A 23,977-nucleotide genomic window follows, 5' to 3' on the forward strand; every position below is an offset into this window, starting at 1 on the left:
CCCTTATCAAATCATTACACATCACTAAATCTAGAATTGCCTGTTCCCTAGTGGGCTCCACCACAAGCTGCTCCAAAAAGCCATCTCGTAGACATTCCACAAATTCCTTTTCTTGGGATCCACTACCAACCTGATTTTCCCAGTCTACCTGCATATTGAAATCCCCCATGATCACTGCAACCTTGCCTTTTTTACACATCTTTTCTATCTCTTGGTGTATCTTGTGCCCCACATCCTGACTACTGTTCGGAGGCCTGTACATAACTCCAATTATCGTTTTTTTACCTTTGCAGTTCCTCAACTCTACCCACACAGATTCTACATCATCTGACCCTACGTCGTTTCTTGCTACCGATTTAATTTCATTTCTTACTAACAAAGCAACCCCAACCTTTCTGCCAACCTGCCTATCTTTTCGATAGGATGTAGATCCTTGGATATTGCGCTCCCAGTCCTGATCCCCTTGCAGCCGTGTCTCCATAATGCCCACCACATCATACCTGTCAATTTCAATCTGCGCCACAAGCTCATTTACCTTTTTACGTATACTGCGTGCATTCAGATACAACACCTTCAGTCCTGCATTTCCCGTCCCCTTTCTCATTGTCGCCCCTTTATCTGATATGCTTGAAGTTAGATTCCTAGCCCTTTCTAAACACTCTGTCCTATTTTGTGTTCTGGAGACTTTAATAGCCTCTCCGGGGCTCTCCTTTCTTTTCAGTTTTTTCATAATTTTCCATGAAGTCGAATCCACCCCCCACTGCTGCTTTGTTTCCCATTAGTCATACTTCTTGGAGTTTTACCCTTCCCTCCCCCCCCCCCACTTTCTAGTATAAAGTCCTGTTGACCACCCTATTTACTCTTTTCGCTAGAACATTGGTCCCAGATTGGTTCAGGTGGAGACCGTCCCAACGGTACAGGGCCCTCCTATTCCAATACTGATGCCAGTGCCCCACGAAATGGAACCCCTCTTTCCCGCACCACTCCTTTAGCCACGTGTTTACTTCCCTTATTCTCGCATCCCTATGCCAATTTGCACGTGGCTCGGGTAGTAATCCGGAGATGATAACCCTTGAGGACCTGTTCTTTAATTTAGTTCCTAGTTCCTGATAATCCCCAAACAGGTCCTCTTTCCTAGTCTTACCTACGTTATTTGTCCCGACGTGGACCACAACAACTGGATCCTCCCCCTCCCTCTCCAATATCCTTTCAAGCCGGTCAGAGGTGTCCCTCACCCTGGCACCGGGCAGGCAACATACCATGCGGGACTCTCGATCCTGCTTACAAAGGAAGCTATCAATTCCCCTAATTATAGAATCCCCTACAACTACCACTTGTCTTTTTGCTCCCCCCTCTTGAATGGCCTCCTGTGCCATGGTGCCGTGGTCAGCTGGCTCATCCTCCCTACAGCCCTGTTCCTCATCCACACAGGGAGCAAGTACCTCGTACCTATTGGACAAGGTCAAGAGCTGAGGCTCCTCTGTTCCTGAACACAGGATACCTCTACCTGCCTCACTTGCAGTCACACCCTGCTGACCCTGACCACTGACCGGACTTGAGGTACTTAATCTACCGGGTGTGACTGCCTCCTGATACAAAGCGTCCAGGTAACTCTCCCCCTCCCGGATGTGCTGCAGCGTCCGGAGCTCGGACTCCAGCTCATCAATTCTGAGCCGGACTTCCTCCAGCAACCAACACTTGCTGCAGATGTGGTCACTGCGGCTCGCAATGGGATCTGCCAGCTCCCACATCATACAGCTACAGCACCCCCTCGTTTAGAGTTGATAGTTTAACACAGTAAGGAGTTCAATATCTAGTTCTCCTTTTGACACTTTAAGTCACATTATTTTAAATAGAATGTACAGCATAGACACAGACCTTGCAGCCTAAATGGTCTCTACCAGCATTTATGCTCCACAAGCCTCATCCCACCTTACTTCATCCCACCCCAACAACATCCCTTTTATTATTTTCTCCTTGAATCAACATACCCTTCTATTCTCTTCTCTCTCACATACTCATCTAGGTTCCTCTTAAAAAGGTGGTAGCCAGTTTTACATTCTAACTACTCTGAGTGAGAAAGTTCCTCTTGAATTGCTAATAGATCAGTAATTATCAGTAACAATTTTATATTTATGGTTCCTAGTTTTCAACACCCCCACAATTGGAAACATCTTCTGTATTTCTACCCGAGCAAAATCCTTCATGAATTTCGAAACCTCTAGAAGGCTACCTCTCTGAGGTCGCTTTTCCTGAAAGTTCTAGTGTCATACTTGTAAATCCTTTCCCACGTTCTCCAGTGCTTCATATCATCGTTGCAATATGGAGGCTAGACCTTGTGTTGTACACTAACCATGTTCTATATAAGCTTCTCGAAACTGCTCTACTTTCGAATTCTAATCCACTCCACCTGAACCTCATTATTCGCAGCCTTCTTAGCCTGCACTGCCACTTCTATAATTTGTGAATATGTACCTAGAGTTCCCTTTGATCCTCTACTCTATTTAGAAATTTATTTTGTGCCACATTGGCTGACAAAGCATAGAATAAGTATATAGATCATGGAAGTAAAATCAAATATTCCTGTGGCAAACTTTGTCCTTGTTTTAATCCATTCAGTATTTTAGCTCGAAAAATACATTGTAGAGTTAGCATGCTTGTGTACAATTCTGGAAATCATTGTCATAACAAACTGTCAATTAGTCTAATTAACAGATAACAACATCAATTTCTAAAAGTCTCACCTGAGCAGTAACTGAACCATCATCATTGAAGTTCTCTGTTACCTTTGGAGAAGACAAGTTTTCTGTCGATGTCCTAAGTACATTCTGGAAACAAAATTAAATCAGATCAAGAAAGCAGTCAATAATAGTTTATTTTGACACAAATTGCTTTGAGAAAAATATTGTTGCAATCATTATCTCAGTCTTTCAGTTGGGCATAATGCAGTTCAGTTATCTTTATCATCGTAATAATCAAAGTGCTCTTAAAATTTATTAGGTTATGATCATTTTAGAGAGGGATACATTTTCCTTGATGTGCAGGATCCTCTTAGAGTACAAATGCAGACCAATGAGAAGTTCCGAGGTTGAGTGAAATCATTCATCTTGAAGTTATTGCACATATTCTCAGCCAATTCAAGCTCTCTTGAAGTCTGTGAAATGATTTAAAGCCCTGCAATATTCAGTACAATACACAATGTCCACTGCACAAAGACACTTCATACAGAATGGGTTAAAATCAGTAACAGTAGGGGTAGGGTAAAAGATTAGTTCGCTAGCTCTTTTTCTTTGTTAGGTGTGACAGTTAGAAGATGCAAGTAAAGCAAAGGAATAGGACTACCAACACTAGCAAAAACATATTTGTGATTAATGGTTTTGGAACATTCATGTGAATAAGATAATTGTAAATAAAATACTCTACAGCTGCCAGATTGTTAGCCTGTCCAGTAGTTAAGGTGCATGAATATGATCAGGCACTTTACGGTACAATTGCACTTGCAGACTGATGCACAGTACCATTGTGCAACTTTCTCTAAAACTGAAGGGCAATTTTAGAAAATGCTATATACCTTCTAGTAAAGCACCAAACTAAATATACCACTCTAGCCTTGTACTTCAATGGTGAAAGCAGTTTATTTGGAGCTGCATATTCTGTGAATTTAAATATATATAGAAATTTAAGTGCATCAAAAGATAGCCCTTACTCTGATCATTCTTCAATTATGAAAAAAGGTACACAATGTGAAAACTTACTGATTTAATAATCAATTATAAAACCACTTTAGCTCATAAATAGCTTGTACAGAGGATGTGGGAAGTGTAATATAGTGGTCATGTTACTGGACTAGTAATCCAGAGACATGAATTCAAATCCCATCAAAACATATGAGAAATTTAAACTCAGTTAAATAAATAAGGAACAAAATAGCTCATATAAGTAATAAAAATGACCGGATTATTTTACAAACCTATCTGCTTCACTCATGACCTTTAGGGAAAGAAAGTCTGCTACTCTTCTCCTATCTGAGCTGTATGGCCCCCTGCTAGTATCTTGGCAAACCTCCTCTGTACCCTTTCTAAGGCCTTTACAATTTTTATGAAGTGAGGTGCCCAGAGTTGGCCACAATATTCCAGCTGATGCCTAACTCGAGATTTATAGAGTTTAATATGATTTTTTTGTTTTACATCGTATTTCTCTATTTATAGGCTCAAGTGAGCCAAACTTTTTTAACCACCTGATCAACTTATTCTGCCATCTTTAAGATGTATATGGACACTAAGGTCTGTTTGCTTATCTACACACCATCTATAGTATGCTTTCCCTGTTAATTCACTCAAAGTGCATCACTTCACACTTCTGAACTTTGAACTCCAACTGCCATCTTACCTATATTCTCAAGTCTATAACTATCCTCATTAGGAGGATGACACAAAGTGGTTGCAAAGAGATACAGACAAGTTAAGTGAGTGGACAAGGTGGCATGGAAGAATAGAAAAACCGAATATTTTTCAAAAGGCATGAAACTTTTAAATTTTGATGTTCACAGAGACTTTGCTGCACTTGTACAAGGAACAAAGTTAGCAATCAGATACAGAAATCAATTATTAAGGCAAATAGCAAGGAGATTGGAGGATAAGAATAAATAAGTCTTGCTATAATTGTATAGGGCTTTGGTGAGACTATTGTACACTGTTTTGGTCTCCATATTAAGGATATACTTGCCTTGGAGGCGGTATAGCAAATGTTCACTAGACTGGTCCCTCGGATGAGAGGGGTGTCCTATGATGAAAGGCTGAGTAAAATGGGCGATTGCTCTCTGCAGTTTAGAAGAATGAGAGCTGATCTCATTGAAACGCACTAGATTCTGAAGGGGCTTGACAGGCTAGACATCAAGGTTATTTACCATGGCTGGGAATCTAGAACACAGGGGCTCAGACATAGGATAAAGGCAGATCATCTAGCGCTGACATGAGGAGAAATTTCTTCACTGAAAAGGTTTGAAAATCATTGGGATCATCTACTCCAGGGAATTGTGGATGGTCTGTTGTTGAATATATTAAAGACCGCGATCCACAGATTTTTGATCTCTCAGGAATCCAGGGATACAGGGAGCAGGCGGGAAAGTGAGTTGAGACAGATGATCAACCATGATTGTACTGAATGGCAGAGTGGCCGAATTGTCCACTCCTGCACCTATTTCTCACATTCTTAGGTTCTTACCATTTTGCCAAGATTTGTCTTGACTGAAATGTTATAATGTTACTCTCTGCACTCATGTCTGGGCTGTTTATAAAAACTGACAATAGTAATAGGACCAAAACTGATCCTTTGGGAACACCACTGTAAGCCACCTGCCAGTCAAAAAAAAAATCCATTCACTACCCCCTTTTGCTTCCTGTTACCAAGTCAATTATCCATACTGGTACTTTTCCCTTAATTCCATGGACTTCCACTTTCTTAACAAGCATGCTTTGTGGCACTTCGTAGAACGCCTCCCTTAAGTGCATGTACACATATACTGCATTATCTTCTTCCATCTTCTTCACTACCTCAAAGATTTCAATCAAGTTTGTCAAACATGATTTGCCTTTAATAAATCCATGCTGGCTCTCCTTCATTAGCCCAAGGCTTACCAAATGAAAGCAAATTTTGTCCCTGATCATAGGTCTCCAATAACTTGCACACCACAGATGATAGGATCACTGACTTGTAGTTTCCCTGCGCTATCCCTCTTCCTTTCTCAAATAGTGGTATAACATTCCCAACCCTCCAGTCCTGTGGCACTACTCCTGTATCCAATGAGGACTGAAAGATTGTGATGAATGGCACTGCTATTCTACATTTACTTCTTTCAACAATCTGGAATGCTTTCCTCTTGGACCAGATTAGAAATCAGATTAAAACTCCATTTTCAAATCAGTATAATTTATTTAAACAGGAATGGGGACACAAGTCCGTGAAACTTCAAACATGCCAACAGTTCAGGCTCAAAGGATTTTCTCAAGTCATAAAACCTACAAACAGCTGACACCCAGAACATGCAAAATGTCAGTGGATTTGCTAGTAGTCAAGGAGTTTATGCTGTCATATAGTTTTCTACATCTTCCAGCAGTGGCATGGCTTCCTTTGGTTCCACAGCAGGTCTGAGGTTGGCTTTATGTCGTCATTTGTGCTGCATCTTAAACAGTCACCAAGACCTTCCCACCATCACCACAGGAATCTGGTAGCGTGTAATCCCGAAATAGAAGTTACCTTTCCCAGTCAGGAAATTTTGCATAAGTGGCAAACAAAATAATCACGTATTTCAAAGTTTCTTTTAAATACCTCAAAAAACTCTACGCTGATATGCAATTTACCAGTGTTTTCATTAATTGTGATCTCAATGTTGCACTATATATTCATAACTATACAAGGTAGTTTTGCAAAAAAAAACTGATCAAGGATGATTGAATTCATAAGCGTAATCTTGGCTCAATCAGAAATGGGTGTGTTCAACTTCTACTTCTGGATCTGAGTATAGAATCTGGACTGATCAATACAGCATTGAGACAGGGCTATATTGACTGCCTGTGGAAAATCTATGGCACTGTCTTGAAGGGCAATAAGGGGCTCTCTTAATATTATACTCAATATTTCACTCTCAGCCAACATAAAGAGCTGATTCAAAAACAGAATTACCTGGAAAAACTCAGCAGGTCTGGCAGCATCGGTGGAGAAGAAAAGAGTTGACGTTTCGAGTCCACATGACCCTTCAACAGAGCTGAAGTACAGTCAGGAGAGGGGTGAAATATAAGCTGGTTTAAGGTGGGGGGTGGGGGGAGAGAAGTTGAGGGTGGGGTGGTTGTAGGGACAAGCAAGCAGTGATAGGAGCAGATAATCAAAAGATGTCACAGACAAAAGGATCAAAGAGGTGTTGAAGGTGGTGATATTATCTAAGAAAAGTGCTAATTAAGAATGGATGGCAGGACCCTCAAGGTACAGCTCTAGTGGGGGTGGGGTGGAAAGACTGACAAGGTATTAGTTGTAGATTTAAAAATAATGGAAATAGGTGGGAAAAGAAAAATCTATATAAATTATTGAAAAAAAAGGGGAGGGGGAAGAAACGGGGTGGGGATGGGGGGAGGGGGAATTTAAGATCTAAAGAGCTGATTAATTGGTGGTTCACCTCACCTGCTTATTGTGATCAACTCACAACAGTGCACTTCAAAAGTAATTCATCGGTTGTGAAGTGGTTTAGATGTCCTGAGTTTACATAATAAAGCTATATGTCAATGTAGGTTCATTTCTTTTTAAAGTTGGAATAATTTGGTTAGAAGTAGAGTGGCAGTGATAACAATGAATACTATGAAAGAGATGAGTAAATAAACTCAAATAACGTCATCAAACCATCTACTTGTCATCTCTATGACACTGTTTCACCTATTATCCCCTCAGCAGAGTTTTCATTGAATAATCTTTTGGGATTTTTGAATCATAATTCTACTTTTAAAAAGGAATATGGATAGTAAGGTCGCCTCCTTAAACATTAAAGCAACATCCTGGCAATTTCAATTTATTTCTTCATTCGTTATTCAGGGTAAACTACTCTGGCCACCAGAGGGCATATCACCTATCATAATACAGTGCAAAAATATTTTCAGCGTTTTTCACATTTAGTTCCCTCAAATATCATTATTTTAAAATAAATTACATACTTCCACACAGATTACCCAGTTTGTTTCACAAAGCCAGACTGTTGCTCCAGTGGTTAAGTAGTGGTATGGTGCAGGTGTGCGGAACAAGAGATGTTCTTAAAAACTCAAATTATTAACACCAACTTCCATACCTTTTCTGGAAAAATATTGTAGCAATTAACCATGAAATCTTGGGCAATTAATTTTTCCCTCTAGGGTTTATTCTTAAAATCCTTAGACTGTCTCTAGCTCATGGGAAATCCCAGTTTCCTTCCGGTGGCCATTTAAATTTTCTATTTCTGGCGAAGTCTTCACTAACTGTCCCCACAAATGACCTGATGCTCGAGTTCAGAATAGCAGTGGGAAGACGAAGTTTAGAAATTAGGTCAAGGGGTTGGATGTGGGTGAGGAAAGGGAGAAGATAAATAAGGGTCCAGCTGCCATGCAGGACATTACAATGTCCTTTTCAGCTTTAGTAGCTATAAGAGGTGGCGAAATTTCAAGAAACAGATGAATGTTATTATAGGGTGTGGACTGATCAACTGAATGTTTCCAGCAATTTTTTTGGGTCTGCTAAGCTTGTCCTCAAGAAAGCTGAAGCTCGTATCTTCTCTGGTGTTGCCCAAAATCCATACATTTTCTAGCTGGTATGGCATTAAAGTAATGAACCACCAACTATTTGTTCCACAATTAAATTCATCCATTATCTTGGACTGCCAATGTTAGAACTACCATACCAAAAGGCCCAATCAACATTCTTCATTATGTTACCAACTCCTCAATTAGATGAACCTCACAACCTTCTAACCAACTGAATTCCCATTTTCCTTGCATTTGAGCAATCCATTTATATTAACTTGATGCTCTCTTGTTTGATGACAATTTATATAGCACCTCTAATGCAATGAAATGGTCCAAGGCATACAAAGGAGCATTATAAAGTGTGACATTGAGTCACATGAGGGGGTATTAGGTCAGATGACCAAACGTTTGGTGAGTTTTAGGAAGATTTTTTTTTAAAGGAGGAATGCAAGGTACAAAGACAGAGAGGTGATGGGGGGGGAATTCCAGAACTTGGGGCCTAAGGAGCTGAAGGCATGGCCACCAATGGTGGAGCAATTATGATTGTGAATGCACAAGAAACCAGAATTAGAGGAGTATAGATATCTCGGAGGGTTGGGGGGTTGGAGGAGATAATAGAGATAGAGAGGAGCAAGGCCACTGAGGGATTTGAAAACAAGGATGAGAATCTTAAAATCAAAACGTTTCTTGGCTGGGAGCCAATGTAGGTCACCGAGCACAAGGGTGAGAGGTAATGGGGGAGCAGGGCTTGCTGCAAGTTAAGACACGGGCAGATTTTTCGATGACTTCAAGTTTATGGAGGGTAGCATGTGGGAGACCAGCTAGGAGTGCGTCGGAATAGTCAAGTCTAGAGCTAACGAAAGCATGGAAGAGGGTGTCAGCAGATGATAAGCTGAGGCAGGGTCAAAATCAAGCAACGTTAGAGGTGGAAGTAGGCAATCTTATAGATGGCACAAATGAGGTTGGAAGCTCATCTCAGGATCAAATGCCAACACCAAGATTGCTAGCATAAAAGCAGAATACTGCGGATGCTGGAAATCTAGAACAAAAACAAAAATACCTGGAAAAACTCAGCAGGTCTGACAGCATCTGCGGAGAGGGATACAGTTGACGTTTCGAGTCCATATGACCCTTCATCAGAACTAAGACATATAGGAATGAGATGAAATATAAGCTAGTAGAGGGGGTGGGACAGGAGAGCTCGATGGGGGCCAGTAATAGGTAGCCAAGAAGAGGCTGCCAAAGATGTCACAGACAAAAGGGGTGTTGACGGTGGTGATATTATCTAAAAGATGTGCTAATGGGGACATTAAGGGAAGCAAGCTAGTGGCAAATGGCCCTAGTGCAGGTGGGGTGGGGGGAAGGGATCGAAATGGGCTAAAAGGTGGAGATGAAACAATAGATTGAAATAAATTTAAAAATAGGAGGGAAGAGAAAAAATAGTTGTAAAAAAAAAATTATAAATTATTGGAAAAAGGGGGATTGGAAAGGGGGTGGGGATGGAGGAGAGAGTTCATGATCTGAAATTGTTGAACTCAATATTAAATCCGGAAGGCTGTAGAGTGCCTAGTTGGAAGATGAGGTACTGTTCCTCCAGTTTGCGTTGAGCTACAATGGATCATCGCAGCAGGCCAAGGACACTCATGTGGGCATGAGAGCAGGGTGATGTGTTGAAATGGCAAGTGACAGGGAGGTCCGGGACAGACCGAAGGTGTTCCACAAAGTGGCCACCCAGTCTGCGTTTGGTCTCTCCAATGTAGAGGAGACCACATTGGGAGCAACGAATGCAGTAGACTAAATTGAGGGAAGTGCAAGTGAAGTGCTGCTTCACTTGAAAGGAGTGTTTGGGCCCTTGGACAGTGAGGAGGATGGAAGTAAAGGGGGAAATGTTGCACCTTCTGTGGTTGCGTGGGAAGGTGCCGTGGGAGGGGTTTGAGGTGTAGGGGGTGATGGAGGAATGGGCCAGGGTGTCCCGGAGGGAACGATCCCTGTGGAAAGGCGCCGGGGGGTGAAGGGAAGATGTGTTTGGTAGTGGCATCATGCTGGAGTTGGCGGAGGATGATCCTTTGAACGGGGAGGCTGGTGGGGTGATAAGTGAGGACATGGGGGACCCTATCATGGTTCTGGGAGGGAGAGGAGGGTGTGAGGGCGGATGCGCGGGAGATGGGCCGGACACGGTTGAGGGCCCTGTCGACCACCGTAGGTGGAAAACCTCGGTTAAGGAAGAAGGAAAACTGTTTTGGAAAGTGGCATCATCAGAACAGATGCGACGGAGGCAAAGGAACTGAGAGAATGGGCTGGGGTCCTTACAGGAAGCGGGGTGTGAGGAGCTGTAGACGAGGTAGCCGTGGGAGTCGGTAGGCTTGTAATGAATATTGGTGGACAGTCTATCACCAGAAATTGAGACTGAGGGGTCAAGGAAGGGAAGGGAGTGTCAGTGATGGACCACGTGAAAATGATGGAGGGGTGGAAATTGGAGGCAAAATTAATAAATTTTTCCAGATCCAGACGAGAGCATGAAGCGGCAACGAAGCAGTCATCGATGTACCAGAGAAAGAGTTGCGGGAGGGGGCCTGAGTAGGACTGGAACAAGAAATGTTCCACATACCCCATAAAGAGACAGGTATAACTGGGGCTCATGCGGGTACCCATAGCCACACCTTTTATTTGGAGTAAGTGAGAAGAGTTTAAGAAGAAATTGTTCATCTTCCCTTCGCCCTCCCGGCGGCTTTCCACAGGGATCGTTCCCTCCGGGACACCCTGGTCCACTCTTCCATCACCCCCTACACCTCAACCCCCTACCACGGCACCTTCTCATGCAACTGCATAAGGTGCAACACCTGCCCCTTTACTTCCCGCCTCCTCACCGTCGAAGGGCCCAAACACTCCTTTCAAGTGAAGCAGCACTTCACTTGCACTTCCCTCAATTTAGACTACTGCATTCGCTGCTCCCAATGCGGTCTCCTCTACATTGGAGAGACCAAACGCAGACTGGGTGATCGCTTTGCGGAATACCTTCGGTCTGTCCACAAGCATGACCTAGACCTCCCTGTCGCTTGCCATTTCAACACACCATCCGGCTCTCATGCCCACATGTCCGTCCTTGGCCTGCTGCAATGTTCCAGTGAAGCTCAACGCAAATTGGAGGAACAGCACCTCATCTTCCGACTAGGCACTCTACAGCCTTCCGGACTTAATATTCAGTTCAACAATTTCAGATCATGAACTCTCTCCTCCATCCCCATCCCCTTTCCGATCCCCCTTTTTCCAATAATTTATAATTTTTTTTACAACTATTTTTTTCTCTTCCCTCCTATTTTTAAATTTATTTCAATCTATTGTTTCATCTCCACCTTTTAGCCCACTTCGATCCCTTCCCTCCACCCCACCCGCACTAGGGCCATCTGCCACAAGATTGCTAGGATGGTTGTTTAACTGCACAAGTGGAGAATTTACCATTTGCAGATATGTACTGGTTTTGTATTTCACCAAAAACTTGTTTATCTCTCGCTCTTTTGTCAGTTTAGACATTAACATCTCACCACAGTTTAATGTGATCAACTTATTCTCAACTCTTCAAAGTCTGCCTTATATAAATGTAAATTGTTTTTGACTCTCATTTCTCCCTCTCAAACTCAAATATCAAATTCAAACCTATTATGATCACTATTCACAGTTAACTAATTGTGACTTGCAGCTCAGCATTAAATCTTGAACTGTATGACCACAGTAGGATTAAAAGGGACAGGGACAGCTTGGATGTGAAAGTGGCTGAGTGACAAAGAAGCAGAGAACAGTTGTTTTTCTGACTGGAAGTATATGGTGGTGGTTTCCAGGGTCAGTAATAGGACCCCTGCTATTCTTGATAGGTATTAATGACCTAGAGTTTGCTTACAAAGCACTATTTCAAAATTTGCGGATGACACTAAACTTGGAAGAATTACAAACTATGAGGAGAGTGTAGAAAAGCACAGATAGCTTGGTGGAATGGGTGGATAAGTGGCAGATGAAACTTAATGCACAAAAGTGTAAAACAATACATTTTGGGAGGAAGAACAAGCAGAGGCAAAATGAAAGAAAGAATACAATTCTCAAAGGAGTGCAGGAGCAGGAAGATCTGGGGGTACATATGTACAAATCACTGAAGGTGGCAGGGCAGGTTGAGAAAACGTTAACAAAGCAGATAGCATCCTGGGCTTTATTAATAGGAGCATGGAGTATAAAAGCAAGTAATTAATGATAAACCAATATAAAGCACTGGTTCAGCCTCATCTGGAGTATTGTATCCAGTTCTGGACACTGCACTTGCGAAAGACATGATGGCATCAGAGAGGGTGCCGAAAAGATTCACAAGGGTGGTTCCAGGGATCAGGGCCTTCAGGGAGTAGATTAGAGAAGCTGGGACTGTTCTCTTTCGAAAAGAGAAAACTAGGAGATCGGGGTGTTCAAAATCATTAGCAGTCTGGACAGAGTAGAAACTATTCGCGTTGGCAGAAGTATCGTGAACCGGGGGACACTGATTTAAGGTGATTGGCAAAAGAAGCAATGGCAACATTAGGGAACCTTTTTTTATGCAGCGAGTGGTTAGGATCTGGAATGCACTGACCAAGAGCATGGTGGAAGCAGATTCAACTCAGTCTGTGTAAAAACTGCAGTGTCTTGTTATAGTCGCATTATTTGTGCAATGTTTCTTCAATTGCCATAATTCTACATTTCCCACGGCATCGTTGCAGCCAGGTCTGTCGACATCTTTAACCGTCAATTAGGTTCTGAATGCAGCTGAACTTAAGTACCCTCCACAGAAGATATAAATAATTACATGCATAACAGCAGCATTTATGCAGTAACTTATACTTCCGTCACACTCTTCTTGCCTGCACATATATTTAACATACCACTCCTGGAGTTTCAATTTACATCCCGACATCTTAGTCATTGTCCAGAAATTATAATTAATTATTTACCCGAGATAGGTATCTCGGTGACAAAATTGGGCACAACAGTGGCTATTTTCAGAGCACAATGGAGTCCAAGGGTTTCAAGATGGCAATTGCAGCACGCAGGCACACTTCTGATCAATATACAGCATGTAGATAATGATGTCAGTGTTCAACACTGAGTTGACAGCCTTGCTGCCATTTTAGAGCTCCAAGATATAGCTGACTCCTTCTCTTCACATCACACCACTGACCACAACATTAAACAGGCTTAAGGGCATGCCCAGTTTAATTGCTAGTTTATTTCTTCTGTCTGTTCAGACAATTCAGCATGTTTTTGGTGCTCTCCAATTGTTTCAAGTTTAAAAAGACTACAGGGAGTGGTATGGCAGGTGCGGAAGGATGTTTTGCTGACTTCAAGGTTACTCACCTTGTGTCCATTACTGTTTGGAATGAAGCAAGACTTGGAGAATGAGAAGAGGTCATAAAGAGCAAGGTGAACTGCTCGTAAAGGAAGGAGGGAGGAAAGAGGAAGAGAAGAGCCCTCAACCTGCCCATGTCCAATCAGAATTTTCATGGAGCAATTCCCTTCCCCGAGCGAGACGTCTTCACCTTAGGAGGTCGGCACTGAATTCTGCCAACTACTGCAGTCACAGCTCCAGCTTCAGAACAGGGTAAGGAACACAGTGCCACCAACTATGAAGATGTCAGTGGCTATGAGCTTATATGGCGACTTCCAGGCTGTTGCTGGAGAGAGGAGCAAGAACCTGCAATCTGAAATGCACTATTGCACTGAGACTATAATCAAAGAGAGATAGCTTATATTCCAGAAAGCCAATAGGTGAAGCATAGAATTGGAGCCAACCCTTACACACTTCTAGATTTATTTACAGAATTACGCATTACGAGCATACACCTCTGAACATCATAACCACAGTTTCAGGCTATGTCTGTTTATAGGAGTTCAGTGAATTCCCTTGTTCATGTTCAGCACCTGAATACAATTGAAGACAATACACAATTAACAAACTTAAGTTTATTCTTGCTTGGCAGAGAGAAGCAGGTGGACTAAAGATTTGCAACATTTGCAGGTTTCTCCATGGTGCAGGGTGCCACTGATTGCAAGCATGTAGTTTTTTGTGTACCTCAACTCTTGTGTCAACTCTGCAATGTATTTGAACTGAAAGCGATTCCATTCCCTCAACATGCAACGCATCATTCAGGTCCATGCCCAGTATTCTGGTAGTAGTCATTATGTGTTCATTCTGCAGCAGCCTGTTATTCCAGCTGTTTTAGCCACCATACCAAATCAAAGAGCAGCTGGGTGACAATGATCATTCTCTGACGGCATGGTTCCTGAGTCTTGGTTCACAATGAGACACGTACTGCTGCAAGGAATGTGATAGAAGGAACAATTCTGTTGCTTGGGCCACTCTAGAAGAGCCCTGAAGTACTCAGCTGCTATGTTTCATGCTGCACAACCTTGCCACTACCTATTAGGCAAGAAGGTGAGAACCAGGAGGAGGAAGAGGACAATAATGAGAAAGATAGAAAAGGGAGACTGCAACTTAGGCCGCCCCATTCTGCCCCAATTCAAGTGTGATACCTATAACCTCAACCCCAATCCTCCACTCACCAATAGTCCAACACTCCATACTGTCTGTCTGTCAATAACCGTCACAGCATCCTCTTGGTCACAAAAAAAACATAAAATTCAACATAAAATACACATTCCAAACCAAATTTATAAATTAAATCATGCCATAATCGCATACAAACATCAATTAATCACCATTGAGCATCCCCTTCATGTCAGTCTTCCACGTGCCTTAGCTTGTCCTGGTGTTCCCATAAAGTGCAACCCAAGTGGCAGCAACATAGCTGTTCAAAAGCTGCTGACTTTCAGTGAGGGACAGTGTAGATGGCCTTGGAGAGCGGACTCTCTCACTCTATGCCTCTTGGCTGAGAAGACATGACTTCAGACTGCACCATCTCGCCATGGGGGTGGCTGGGGTGGCAATAGTCTGACTACTTGGTTGACAGGTAATAGCAAGAGCACTGGCAGAATGGCAATGGATAAAGCATGAACATGGTCAGTCCGACAGAGAGCACAGGTTCATACTCTGTGGAACCACTGTCAATTACCAAAGGCAGTGTATCACCAATTTAACTGATATGTTGAAGCAGAGATTGCTAGACTCCAATGACACCCTTTAACATTAGGGTCTAGAGCCATGATGCTACCACTTTGAGCTTACACTGCAGCACTCACCCAACGTTGGGCAGCTGCTGCCTGTGCTGCAATGGAAGCTGTGATATCGGCCATCAGGTGCTGCATCATGATTGGTTCCATAGGAGTGTTGACGGAGTTGGCCACAAATTCCATGCTGGAAAGGATGGATTCCACGCTCTGCGCAAAGCCAGGTGCCAAGTTGGCACCAAATTGTTCTGTGCTCCTCGACATTGAATGCAGGTTTTCCAACAGATCTAGCATTTGTGCGTGTGCACCCTTCAGCCTTTTTGAGTAGCCTGGCCCAGAGTCCTCAGCAGCAGAAATTGTGTGCAGCCTCTCCCAACAGCAGCTGACTCCTACACTATCCTTGCCCTCCATCATGGCCATAGCACACTTGTGCCCAGTATCTCACAATGTGCAGACCCTGCCTGTACCCTCTAAGTTGTTGTGTGTGTGTGTGAAATTGAGTGACAGTGTGTCTTAATCATCACTGCCTTCTTGTTCTTCCTCCATTGCCTGGGCAGCTTGCAGATCTTGGACAGCTGAAAGAAAAAGGGGACAAGGCTGAGATTGTGAAGGGGAGAGAGGGAAAAGCAAGAAGTGTTTGCTTACAACACATCCAACTTCTAAGTCAGAAAAAAAAGAGAGTTCGGGGGAAGCAGAATATGAGGAGGATTAGCTATCTGGGCCTCTTTCTCCACTATAAACTCTGTTATAACATGCAGGTGAGCTTACCCCTCGCCTCTTTTTAGTTAATGCTGCCTCTGAATGTCTGCAACTGCCTCCTGCAAGGGAGAGAGAATGTGTCACTGAGTGTCGTACAATGTACTTGAGTGAGGTTGTTGTCATGGTAGAACAACTAGTTTTGTGCAAGCTGTAAGATATGGCTTTGAGCCTTCCAACAGCGTGAAGCGCACAAGGATGAGGTGAAGCATATGACTGTTGGGTATGAATCTTGGTTGACTGAGGTTGTTCGTAGATGAGTGATGGGGGTGTGGTGCAGATGATCGGAATAGACATTTGAAGATGCATTCATTGACATCAATCACTCATGCAAGTTTGTTGAACTCTTTGTGACACCGTATCCAGGTCCTGGCACTGACCTTCAAGGCTATTTCTTCCCTCTGTCTCTCATCGCGTGTCTGGGGGTCTCTTGTCTTTCCCGACCTGCCCCCTACAAATACAGGGCATTTCCCCTCCTTTTACCCTCCTGCACCAGGATCTCCAGTGTAGCAACAGAAAACCTTGGTGTACAACCTTCTCCCGTGGTCATTGCTGCATACATAGCACACTATTCCCAATGATCTCAGCACCCACAATGTATATTCTCCTTAAGAGGTGCAGGTTAGCTTTAAGTAGTTCTAGTAATTGGCCATATTAGGCCCCTGCTGATGCTTGCAGCCAATGCACAGCACTATTTGAGTAGCTACAGGCAAAAAATCATTAAGTGAGTATGCAGCACACAGTCAGTACGCTGCCTGCATTACACTGAACAGGCGTGGGTTAATCATGCATCACAATCCACACGCCCATTTTCGACACTAAGCAAATTAACACCCTCCATACTTTGAAAATTTCCCACAGCAGTTCAAAGAAAAATCTATCGGGTAGCCTGCCTTTCTTTATAAAGATTCATCGCAACAGTGCTGGAAATACATTGCTTTCAAGCCTCTATTTGTCTCTTTTTTTTTCTTCATTTCATTTGTTACTCTGCCAATCACTTTAAATATGAGTAAAAAGAGGCAATACAACCATTTAAAATCAGATTTTAAATAGTTTAATTTATAAAAAGACTTGCATTTGACTTCACAATCAGCCATCTGAAAGCGCTTTTAGCCAATGCAGTGCTTTAAGTGTAGTCACAGTTGTAATGTAGGAAACACAGCAATTTGCACACAGCAAGCTTCCACAGTGATGTAATAATAACCAGATTTTTTTTTGTGATGTTGACGGAGGGACAAATGCTGCTCCGGGTGTAGGCAAAAACTTCCCTTCTCTTCTCTGAAGTAGAGACATGGGATTGCCTCAAAAGAGCCTTGGGTTTTTAAAAAATTTTTCATGGGACATGAGCATCATTGGCAAGAGCAGCATTTGTTGCCCACCCCATGATGCTGTTATGAAGGAAGTTCCAGAATTTTGACTCAGTGACAGTGAAGGAACGGCAATAGAATTGGAAAGGAACTTCACAGAACCACAGATTGATCACAGGACAGGAGGCCATCTGGCCTCTCTGTGCTGTCTCTCCAAAGGAGCAATTCATTTTGTGCCATTCCTCCGCATACTCCCTGTAATCCTGCACATTCTTCCTTTTCAGATAACAATCCAATTCCCTCTTGAATGCCTCAATTGAACCTCCCTCCACCACACTCTCAGACAGTACATTCCAAGACCTAACCACTTTGTGCATGAAAAAGTTTCTCAAGTCTCCATTGCTTCTATTGTTAATTAGCTTAAATCTGTGCTTTCTTGTTCTCGATCCTTCCACCAATGGGGAAAAAAATGTCCCTATCTACTTTGTCCAGACTCATGATTTTGAATGCCTCGATTAAATTTCCTCTCAACCAGCTCTGAAGAGATACACTGACTCGAAATGTTAACTGTTTCTCTTCACACAGATACTGCCAGACCTGCTGAGTTTTTCCAGCATTTTTTTGTTCTTACAACCTTCTCTTCTCCAAGGAAAACAGCCCCAACTTCTCCAATCCACATAACTAAAGTTCCTCATTCCTGGGACCTCGTAAGGACTGGTGTTCCCATCCGTCTGCTGCCCTTGTCCTTCTCGATGGTAGAAGTTATGGGTTTGGAGGTTCTATCAAAAGAGTCTTGACAAGTTGCCTCACTGCATCTTCTATATGGCTCACACTGCTGCTACTGTGTTCCAGAGTGCAGTTGGAAATACACTCATCTAGCCAAGTGGAGAGCTTCCACCACACTACTAGCTTGAGCTTTGTAGGTGGATGACAAGTTTTAGGAAGTCAGGAGGTATGTTACCCACCCCAGAATTCCCATCCTTTGATTTGTTCTTGTAGCCACAGTATTTATTTGGCTGGTTCAGGTAAGTTTCTAGTCAATGGTAGCCCCAAGGGTGTTGATGGTGAGGGATTCAACAATGGTAATGTCATTGAATGTTAAGGGGACATGGTTAGATTCTCAGCAGGTCTGGCAGCATCTGTGGAGAGAGAAACAGAGATGACGTTTCGAGTCCATACGACTGTATGCTCTGAAGAGTCATACGGGCTTGAAACGTCAACTCTATTTCTCTCTCCACAAATGCTGTCAGACTTACTGAGTTTTTCCAGTATTTTCTGTTTTTGTTTCAAATTTCCAGCATCCACAGTATTTTGCTTTTATCTATGGTTAGATTCTCTCTTGTTGGAGGTGGTCATTGCCTGGCAATGTTCCTTGTCTATTATCAGCCCAACTCTAATGTTGTCTTTTTGTTGCTGCATATGGACACTGACTCCTTCAGTATCTGAGAAGCCACGAATGGTGAACATTGTGAAATCATTAGCTAACATCTCCACTTTAACCTTATGATGGAGGGAAGGTAATTGATGAAGCAGTCGAAGATGGCTGGGCCTTGGGCACCTTCCTGAGGGACCCCTGCAATCTTGTCCTGGGGCTGAGATAAATGGCTTCCAAAAAGCACAACCATCATCCTTTGTGCGAAGTGACTCTAACCAGTGAAAAACTTTTCCTCTGATTCCCATTAACTTCAGTTTTGCAAGGGCTCCTTGGTTACCCACTTGGTCAAATGCTTTCACGATGTCAAAGACAATCAACTCTCAACTCATCTCTGGAAATCAGCTCTTTCGTTCATGTTTGGACGGAGGCTGTAATGAGTTCAGGAACTGAGTGGCCCTGGAAGAACTCAATACTGAGTGTCAGTGAGCAGGTTACTGATGAATAAGTGCTGCTTGACAGCACTATCGTCAACACCTTACATCACTCTGCTAATGATCAAGGGTAGACTGAGGGGGTGGCAATTGGCCTTAGTTTAATGTGTTGTCCTAAATACAGCCCCTCCAACAGTGGCACACTCCCTCAGTGCTACATTGGAGTCCATCTTGATTTTTGTGTTCAAGTCCTGAGCTAGGACTTGAACCGATAACTTTTTGATTCAGAGGTCAGACTGCTGTCAACTGACACATAATCCTCAAAAAAAGACCCGTTTTCAGCATAATCCCAAGGAGCTAACACTGTCTTCTTATAATACAAATTAAGTCCACCCATCCTTAGCATCAGACATGCAGCACATATTAGTGAGACTGCCAAAGGGATTCCTGTACAGGGAAAATTATTAATTTTGTGCCACATCTAAGTATTTGTACTGCAGTTAAAAACTGCCAAGTTGGAAAATAAGTTGATAATTTTGGAAGAAATATTCTAAACCATAATGAAATCTGACCCATTTTATCAAACTGAGTGACTAAATTGAGAACATTTAAATTTAGATGTGCTGCATTAAGAAGGGTAGATGGAGCATTCAGATACAAATGTACAAATTAGGAGGAGTGAGCCACTCGGCCCCTTGAGCCTGCTCCCCATTCAATAACATCATGGCTGATCTGATTTTAACCTCACATTCCTGCCTCGCCCCAATAACCTTTCACCCCTATCTACTTGTGCCTTAAAAATAGTCAAGGGCTGTCTTGTGTACTTACGTACACAGTCTACTGGGTCCACAGTCATCACCTGCTGATAATCAGTCGGGAATTGAGACCAAACCTTGAAGTTCTTTTGATTCAGTTTCAACACATGCATAATCTTTCTAGATTTGGCCATTCTGAACAATAGCTTAGTTGGGTAGGACAAGAGTAATTAGGATACATTGACAGGAGTAGGTCACTCAGCTCCTCAAGCCTGTCGTGTTACTCAAAGACATCATGGCTGATCTGTATCTTAATTCCCTCTAGCCATCTTGGTTCTGGAACCTTTAAGCCTCACCTAACAAAAATCTATCAAATTGTTTTTCAATTTTCAATTGACCTCACCACAAGAGTTTTTTCTGTTGGGCGAGTCCCAGATTTCTATTACACTTTCTGTGAAGTGTTTCCTGACAACCAATTTTTTTAATATTCATTCTTGGGATGTGAGCATTGTTGGCAATGCCAGCATTTCATGCTCATTCCTAACTGTCCTCAAGGTGGTGGTGCTGTGCTATCTTCTTGAACTGCTGCAGTCCACACGGTATAGATATACATAGTGCTGCTTGGGAGAGTGTTCCAAGATTTTGACCCAGTAACAGTGAAGGAACAGTGATATCGTTCCAGTTTATATTGTTCAAATTTAGAAGCATGCTTGGAACTTGCAGGTGGTGGCGCTCCCATGTGTCTGCGACCCTTGTGTTTCTGCGTGGTAAATTTTGGTAACGTCAATGTCAACAGGTTACATGTTTTCAATTTTACACTTTTGCTACTTTGGCAGGGCTGCACTGATGCAGCAAAAACAAACACCTATTCAGAAGCACTATATTCCACCTTGAGCTCAGTCTATTCAAGTTTCAGAAAAAATGCACAACAGATGTGGGCCCATGACTAACAAAGTAAACTGTTGCTTTTTAATATTAATTTAAAAGAAACATAATTGCGGATATTAGTCACTGCAGCTAATTGTTGACAGCAACATTTGGTGAAGACTTTACAGCAAAGCATACTTTAGATATCTAAGGGTTTCATTATTTTCTTGGAGGCTTGCACCTTCAGAACACTTAGCAAAGGATCTGTCATACAAAATGCCACATTTTAAATTATGGCACTATACCATAAAACTAAAAAAAAATTTCTAAGGCCAGGTTCTCGATGTTTGTAAAACCAGCAGTAGCTTTCATCACCTTCTAATGAAACCCCTAGATAAACTCAGGGTTAAATGGTAAATGGTTTTGAAAAAATGCAAGCATTAAGCAGCACAAACTTCTCTTGCTAAACACTTCTCCTACCCTGCCATGACATTGTTGGAAGGGTGGGAGGACTCACCACATTGATATTCTGCACCTTAGGCCGTTTGGTGCTTTCCAGAGCAAAGATAGTATACTCAGAGAGAAAAGCAGGCTCTGCTATCATCTCGGCCAATAGCTGTCTCATTCCCAAGCAGAAAAGGAAACAAAGAAAATAAAAATATACTTAGAGGAAATGATGCACATATTGTTGGTAAAACAGGTAAATGGTTAAAAGTATAATCTCCACCAAGGAAGATTCAGACTTAATTTGGGTTCACTGCACATCTATTCAAAGGTACATGCTTGGGAGGAAAACAATGCTTGGGCAAATAAATAAAAGCCAAAAGTGCTGGAAAAACTCAACGGATCTGGCAGCATCTGTGGAGAGAGAGTCCAATATGACTCTTCTTCGGAACTCTTATCCTTGGGCAAAAAAATGACCTTTTCATCTTTGCAGCAAGTCACAGCAGCCTTTATCAGTTATGGAGCTGGTTACGAATAATTTACAGCTTCCTCCACAAATCTCAAATCTGCCTTAATTTGATCCTGATTTTAGTGCAAGATTTTTGTATCAGCTAAATGAACCTACAGTCTGGAAGATTAATCCTCAAGATGAACAGCATCTACCAAGATTGTACTTTGTTTAAAGGAGAGTTTTGGAAAAAACCTGTGGATATCATGTGTATAAAAAAAATCTTGCTCGACCAGGCTACTGTGCAGATTCATGCCAATGTGTCAAAGGCCACAGCACCCACCTGCTCCATAGTTAACAGAAAGCTTCAATTGCAATTGATACTTCATTTTTAAAATATACGTTCTTTCATGGGATGTGGGCATCGCTGGCTCGGTCAGCATTTTGTTGCCCATCTTCAATTGCCCTTGAGAAGAATGTAGTGAGTCACCTTCTTGAACTGCTGCAGTCCACGTGGTGCAGGTTCACCAACAGATTGCTCAAACGTGAACCAACACAGACTATTTTCTACCTATCAGCACATGCCGCTCCATGCAGTACGGTGAGATGCGAGAGACAGGGAGAACCAGGAGCAAAGAGAAGAGTAACCAACATGAAACTCTCAAAAGCTTTGGCAAACAAAATATTGGGTATATAAAAAACAAGTTTTAGGTAACGTGACAAATAACAATATCTTCTCATTAACTCATGTATTATAAAAAGCACATTTGTCTTTAAATTTCTATGAACAAATCCAGAATGTAAGAATGCTAACTTGGGAGAAACAGAGTGGTTGGGAGAGTAATGTGCAACATAGTACTTTGGAAAGATTCGCTGGCCAAATACATAAATCACTACGCACCATGTAGCAGGCCATATAGACCAGATCCCCAATTCAATCCTTGGCTTGTGATAACTTAACTTCTATAAGGTGACAATAAGATGTGTTATAACTGCCTTTAATTGCTTCAAGCCTGATATAAAAACAAAAAAAAAGGCACTCGTTCCCACTCTCGGTTGGCATCTATGATACTGTCTTTATTGCATGTGTGGGTGTCTGGTGGAGACAGGCTGAGCTTTAATGCTCTTCCTTGGTGGAAAAGATCAGCAATAATCATTCTTCAGCTTCATATCTCAACTGTAGTTATTTAAGACAGAACTGTTGGGACAGTAACAAGGTGGTTCATACGATACTGAAGATATTCTGACATGGTGTAAAAACTGAAAAATAAGCTACCATACATATGGCCTTACTTTAATGAACATAAAATTACTGTATTGACAAAAAGTAATTCCTAGGATTTTTGTATTCAAATTTTAGACTTTACAGAAGTTATTGAACCTATCTTAATAAGAGGATATAGAAGGGTTAAAAGAGAATTCTAACGCAAGAATTTTCCTATTGAGTGATGTGATGTTTTCCAAGTTCAAATTAAAATTTATCTGCGTATGCATTACTTGCATACAAATACCGATTCATGCAACGTGATACTCAAGTCAGTCCCACCTAATTCCAAAAAATATTGACATATTTGATTTCATTAATGTGTAATATTATACTTATGCTTCTCTCTTTTTTTGCCACCCAATTGTCGTTTTCTCCCAATCAACATCTGTATCTATTTTTGTATTATTGATCGAATTTACTTACGTCCTTTCAAATTCATTGATATCTCACTCACGTATTTGTCTTAAGCTTCTTTTCCTGAAATATTTCACCTTAAAACACTGATGAAATCAGAATTATTGAAAGCAAAAAATTTAAACTTTAGCAAGGTGAACTCTCAATTACTGTCAAGTTTTGAGCAAAAAGCCAATGAACATTGACATGGACAAGGAAAATAATAATGAGAATTATTGTGAAAGCTCCAAATAAGTAATACAAGTAACTTGAAGAAAGTAAATTGTCTATAACTCTCCTGAGTTCCTACAGTCTATGGTTATAGATCAAGGTTTTAAATTTATTTTAACCTTAATTACTGTGATACCTAAAAGTGAAAGGAAAATAATCGAGTTTAAATTTCAGCAATGTATCCAATGAAGGGGAAAAAATTAAAATCTTATTTTGTGCAATTCAGAATGAGCCAGAAAAGGTGTGTGACAAAGCACAATCCAAGTGTCCAACAAAGTTGTACAGTTGCTAATTTGAACAGTTTGCCA

General features: G+C 41.9%; 1 protein-coding gene across 5 annotated transcripts in view; it reads right to left on the reverse strand.

Annotated features, from left to right (window-relative positions):
• The window catches only part of golga4 (golgin A4), a 212,248-nt gene that overhangs the window by 175,693 nt on the left and 12,578 nt on the right, over nt 1-23,977 (reverse strand). For 4 of the 5 annotated variants that reach the window (XM_078540095.1, XM_078540094.1, XM_078540093.1 and 1 more), the window contains exons 3-4: nt 21,404-21,502; nt 2,745-2,828 (exon numbers count right to left, since the gene is read on the reverse strand). In XM_078540095.1, the coding sequence (XP_078396221.1) occupies nt 2,745-2,828; nt 21,404-21,502 (183 nt within the window). The remainder of the gene's footprint in view (nt 1-2,744; nt 2,829-21,403; nt 21,503-23,977) is intronic. The other variant, XM_078540096.1, reaches the window with a different exon arrangement.

The sequence above is a fragment of the Cetorhinus maximus genome, chromosome 4 (assembly GCF_964194155.1).
Source record: "Cetorhinus maximus chromosome 4, sCetMax3.hap1.1, whole genome shotgun sequence".
Classification (NCBI taxonomy): Eukaryota; Metazoa; Chordata; class Chondrichthyes; order Lamniformes; family Cetorhinidae; genus Cetorhinus; species Cetorhinus maximus.